Raw genomic sequence first — 6,000 nt, forward strand, 5'->3', positions numbered from 1 at the left:
ATAGGAGGTGCATGTAGGCAGATACTGCACAGATTTTAGATTTTTCATAATATCCCTCACAGTTTATTGTAAAAATGTTAATTAGAGCTGCTTAGTCTGCTACCAGTCTCCCCATTTCTGAGTTATTTATCCTTTTATTGATTAGGATTGACCTATAGGCTCTGATTCCTTGACAAGGGTTCACTTTTGACTTTAAATGATATTTCAGCTCAAATATGTGACTGAATTAGTCCAGGCAGCAAGCCAATAAGAAAAAGCCCGTCCCTCTCCCTCTTCCAAACTTCTGGTCTTCCTCTACTGCCCCCTGTTGTCAATATCAAGCCAGGAGCCACGTGGTAAAGGAGAAATGCCCTGTGGGGAGACCCGGCCCCAGCAATCTAAGGCAGAATGTACAGAGTTTTAGCTGAGACAGTGATCTATCAACTGGCATATTGATAGTTAATGAAAGGGAATTATCTTTTTATATTGCACAATCTCTTAGTTGGTTCGATTTTAATTCAGTGTTTCAATCTATGAAAGAGTAAGGTTTTTGCTGCTTTCATGAAGGGGTGGAGGGATATTAAACAATTTCCTATTTGTTATCAAGCAGGTAGGCTTTTGTTTCTAAAGAGCAAATGGTCTAAAAAAAACGACTGTAAGAGTTTGTCTTTGAAGAAATTATCTTGAAATAAAAGAGGACGTCCCGAACAAGGAAAGGATTCTGGAAAGCAAAGCTAAATCCTGGGGAGATTGGATTTCTACTGTTTGATGGCAGAAGTGGTGTGAATTCCAGCATTAGTGCCATTTCAGAATGAAAACAGCTTTTATGCCAGGAAATTGACTGGTGCTAACTCTCTCTAATTAGAATAGTACTGGAGTGCTGGGTACAGTCCTGACAGTGAAGTGTGATCGTTTGATAAATGAGTTACTAGCTCTATTCTGCTGACTTCCAGATGCAACTTTCAAGGTGGCCTCAGCTAGTAAACAGAGGTAGAAAACATATCCTCATACATTCGCTTCATGCCTAAAAAACAAGCAGTTTAGGAGAAGACATCTGGACCTAAATTTGAACAGGACTCAGAGCCCATGAAAACATGGATTTCATAGCTTGGCGTCTGGCTGCTAAGCAACGCACTTCTTACATTCAAAACAGAGTTGTAAAAGTAGAATCTTGGTGCCAACTCTGGGTATTTCTCATTGAAAAGGAAATAGCTCTGAAAGCTTTTCTTCGGGCCTTAAGATAATCTGATTTTCATGAGATGGAAGACCTCAGATCATCTCTCCTCCAGGCTTCTTTTTTTTTTTCATGCTCTGAAGTATTAGGCAAAGTTCACTTTGCATTGTGAAATACTCTCAAATGAATGCTGCATAAATGCCTTGGAATTTTTTTTCAACCCCCTAATTAGTAACACTCTTTTAAATTGGGCGCATCTATTGAAAATACACATGCATTTCAAATATTTGCTTCTTGTGAAGTTAGATGTGTATACTACAGGGCCAACCACAAATGAAATTTGTTTTCCTAAAAGTATGCTTCTGCTTGGCAAGGAGACCAGAGAGGGCCCATGTGAAATATTTTCCATGTGTAGACTAGTTTGAAAAATGCATGTCCTTATAATACTGACAAAAATTAAGATGGACCATTAATTTATTTGTCCCTTGCTTTGTATCTATTTAAAATATGCTGTTAAGTTTCAGACTTTGGAAAAATAGGGACAGTTAACTATCCAAACAAAAAACAAATTCGGAAAAAGTAATCGACAAATCATTGAGAATCACTGAGTAGTTTCCTGTTTTCTGGGAAACAATTAGGAATGTTATGGGGCAGGAGATAGGAAGTAACAGACCTTCTATTAATTTTTATTTATTTTAAAATTATGAAATGTGGATTTGTGTTTAAAAATGAAAGTGAACTACTAAAGTGACCCACTCCTTGGGGAAGTATGCTTACAAAAGCATTTCTTCCTCTTCCTTTACAGAACCTCCTTCCCTAAACTCTCCAAAGCCTCCTTCTTGGCATCCTCTTGTGATGTAGCAGAGCGAGGAACCCCAGACATGGAAAGTTGCTTACCAAAAAAAAAAAAAAAAAAAAAAAAAAAAAAGAGCTTGGAAACCTAACAAGAAATGGATAGTTTTACAGAACTTCATTTTGCAGAGAAGGCTACAAATGAATGTTCTACCGCTTCAAAGACTAATGTTGTGCAGAGGAATTAAAGGATGGCTTCCAGAAAATCACTTAATGAGGAAAAAAATGTTTTCCATTGTGCACAGCACTGCGCGCTGCTTGGCTCTCCCTAAACTGCCGCCCTCCAGCATCTTTGTTTACATGTGGTTTACATTAATGTCCACCCTATGAACCACAAGTGTTTCTCTACTCCAAATTTATCAACACTTTTCCTTCATACCAGGGGTGCCTTAGTAAAAATAGAAGAATTAGGTAGCGAAGGTTTGTGATTCTAAGTCTCCTGCAATCCATCATTTAATTTCCTATCCTTGTTCTGTTTGCTTCATTTCATACCATGATTTTACATAATACTTCAAAGTTTGTAATCCTTAATCTATTCTGGATGGGTCTCAAATACTTAAAGAATGAGCTTTAGAAGTCAATTCTTACCAGGCATTTAAGAGGCACAACTTAAAACTGCCAATCAGAGTCGAGTTGTGACAACTGAGGCTTAGAACTATGCGCAAGCCAGGCCCCAAACCAACCCAGACTTTTTGTGTAAATGTCACACTAACGTAGTGGTCAAATACTGTGTAAATAGATACTGCGTTCCTCCCTGAGCCTCTGAGCCTTAAAGATCCATTTCTTTGCTTCCCCATAACCATCTTTCTTAAAAGGGGGAAATGCTGGGAAAACATTTCTTCCTTCTGTCTTGACTCTTCGCCCGGATCTTCTGCACTGGGGCTTCGGAAACATATTCATCCAAAACCCAAACACGCAAACGGGATGTGACCCTCCCTAGGCGGCGGAGTTGGCCTGGGCAGTGCTTGCGACGCACTGGTCGACTAAGCAAAGGAGTTGTTAAGGAACCTCACAAGTTTGTCCTCTCATCTGATTGGGTCTCTGTACCCTGCTGGCCCGCCCACATTCCTTCCTTCCCAGGAACTGAGATTCCAAGGTGGACATGTAAGAACTCCATTAGGAATCCAACCTGGAAAAAGAGTCCTTGAGAAAGTTTTCTCATCCTCCGTGTAACAGAAGGGGTTCTAGTAAAAAGGTGTGGACACTTACAAAAGAAGGTCATCGGATAACAGTGACTACCGTGAGTGAACCATCCAGCCCTTTCCATTAGGTGGGACAAGGTTATATCTTATTTTCACTGGAAAGAAGAAGACCCATGATCCCAAACGCAACTTTGTTTTCCTTCCTTTTCCCCATTTAACTGTATCATTTCCCCAAGCATCCTTGTGCCTTCTTATGTTTACGTTCCTATGCCACAACACCTCAGACTAGATGACATGCAGCACTACTGGGTCTTCATCATCACCTAAGCAAGTCTTGGCATTTAAGGCAAAAATTTCTGCGGGGCTAACGTGAATACAGGAGCAGAGTTGAAGGCTGGTTGGATTTCCTGCAAGAAGCAGTTAAACACATCCACAGCTGCAGGAGGTTTGAGGGAGAAGCAAAGCCACCAGCAAGATTCCCTTCCACCTACCTCCTGATCCCAGCGCTGGGACCCCCGCATCCCGACTGGACCTACCTCCCGAGTAAACAGGATAGCTGCGTCGTAGTGCTCCTCATGGTCATCTCCCAGCTGGTTGTGTTGGTGCTGCCACTTGCAAAAGTTCTTGAGTGTGGTGGCAGCGTTCTTGCTCACTTCCAGGCTCTTGTCCTTGTCGCCTAGCACCACCACCTTCACCACGGCCAGGCGGATGTGGTTCTCGATGCTAGCATGGCTGTACAGCCTATTGGCGATGGAGGCCAGGGTCAGCAGGTAATGCTGCAGGCCCCGGCCATACAACCGCGCCATGGACGCGTCAGCCACCAGAAGCAGCTCCACCTGGCGGGCCCGGGAGATGGAGCGGCGCCGCCGCCGCCACCACGTCTGCGGTCCTGAGCCCCCAGCGGGCGAGAGAGCGGACTGGTCCAAGAGCTGCGAGGCCAGTGCTGCGCGTCCGCTCGGGTTGCTGTGCGCCGGAGGATGCTCGTGGGGCTCCGGTGTGGACGCGGGGGTTTCGCAGCTGGCGCGCGGCGGCAGGGCCTCGAAGCTGAAGCCCTCGCGGGTGTAGACGTGCAGGATCCGTGCGGACCCATCCCCGTACACGCGCCCCTTTTCTTCCTCCGCCCAGGGTCCGCGCAGCAGCGGCTTTAGGGTGTAGCGCGCGTGCTTGACCGCGAAGAAGCCGTCGAGACCCCCACAGAGGTCAAAGACAGCCAGAGAGCGGGGACTACCGTCCACTGTGCCCCGATAGAAGCAGTGGCTCCGGTGGCGCCAGGGCGCACTCGTCCCGCCTCCTGCGGGCACGAAGCCAGCAATGCCCACCGAACCATCTCGCTCCAGGTCCAAGAGGAACCTCCGGCCGCCCGCGTAGACGAGGTAGCCCACCTTGCCGCCGCCGGAGTAGAGTTGGTCGATGTTCTGCACCAGCCCCTTGCTCCTGCGCCGCTGCGCCAGGGGGTGCGGGTGGCCGGGAGGCTCGGCTCGCTCCTGCACCTCCTCCCCCTGCCGCCGGCGGGGCTGGGCGGCTGCTGCAGCAGTCGGAGGCTGCCCGGCTTTATCCTGGGCAGGTGTCGCGGCGGGGCCGACCGCGGCCAGGGGCAGGCGGAACGCGCACAGCAGCAGGGACGCCCACCCGAGCAGCATAGTGCGCTGCCCGCGGGGAGGGGCTGCGCGACTGGGACTTTATGGGTATTTGTTATTTGCTATGAAGTTAACGGGGCGGGGGATGGGGACACACACACACTTGCTTGCAGGATTGAGTCAAGTGTCGGAAGGAGGGGGGCCCGGCAGCAGCGCCAGCCTGTCCGGGCTGCGGTGCCAGCGTGCGAACTTTTCTTTGTTGCTTGGGAAAATGTTTGGATTCGTGCTCCAGAAAGAGGTGGGGGCGGGGGGGGGGGGGAAGAAAAGATTAAAAAAAAAAAGTCGGATAGTGGAGATTCAGCAAATACGGGAAAAGGAAAAAAACAAAAACCAAAAAACCACCAAATGCAGGCACGATCGCTGTTTCAAGAAAAGTAAGGAAAGGTACCGCGCACCGGGCTGGCAACTGGTGCGCGCAGCCTCCCGCCCCCGCGCTGCGCTGGACAAGCCGGCTGTGGAGGTTCCAAGCTCCGGGGCCCACTTCCTTTCTTATTTTGTGGGTTTCCTTGGCTCTGCTGGGACCAGGAGGAAGGGAAGAAGGAGAGGGGAAAAAGCCATAAAAATTAAAACAAAAATGCAGGGGACAGCCTGAGGCGAGCTGGTGAAGCGGCGTGTCTGTGTCCCTTCGGCTGCGGTCTCCTCCTGCCCGCCGTCATCCCCAGTCGGCCGCTGCGAGCGCCGAGAACAGCGCGAGCGCTGTGAAGATGCGAGGAGGTGGAACAATGAATTTATAGCGGCATGCCATCCTGCAATGGCAATTTCAACAATTCGTCACTGCACGCTGCCTCTTAAAGGGAGAGCTTCCCCCACCACTCCCACCCTTCCCAGTCCGCGCCTAATCAGATGGGGGAGGGCAAAAGAGGAGGGTGATCGAGGAAAGGGAGACGAAGTAGGAGGAAGGGACTGGGACCCGGCGAGGTGGAAGGAGGGAAGAGGGGAAAAAAAAAGTAATGGGGCAAGAAAAACAGATTTCCTTGGCCACTTTTAAAGCCACAGCGGCTCCGGGTCTGTCTGATATTTCACAACCAATTGGGGTTGGCTAACCTTGGCTTACCTCATCTCCTGAACGGGTGTTTTGGTTAAAGTTATTGAGACGTTTCAAGTCTCTCCCTGCCTCCTTCTTGCCTGCTTTTCTCGCCCTCGGTGGGAAGTTCCTGCCGCAAGTTTTTCCCCTTTGCACACCCGTGCGCTCTGGCCTCGCAGACCGTGCAACTCC

At 48.7% G+C, this 6,000-nt stretch overlaps 1 protein-coding gene across 1 annotated transcript in view; it reads right to left on the reverse strand.

Moving 5' to 3' along the window:
• Positions 1–5,527, reverse strand: part of ADAMTS5 (ADAM metallopeptidase with thrombospondin type 1 motif 5) — a 49,431-nt gene extending 43,904 nt beyond the window's left edge. The window contains exon 1 of the mRNA XM_055105203.2: positions 3,684–5,527. Within this exon, the coding sequence (XP_054961178.1) occupies positions 3,684–4,787 (1,104 nt within the window). The 5' untranslated portion in view covers positions 4,788–5,527. The remainder of the gene's footprint in view (positions 1–3,683) is intronic.
• Between the last annotated feature and the right edge of the window lie 473 nt (positions 5,528–6,000).

Source organism: Pan paniscus, chromosome 22, assembly GCF_029289425.2.
Source record: "Pan paniscus chromosome 22, NHGRI_mPanPan1-v2.0_pri, whole genome shotgun sequence".
NCBI lineage: Eukaryota > Metazoa > Chordata > Mammalia > Primates > Hominidae > Pan > Pan paniscus.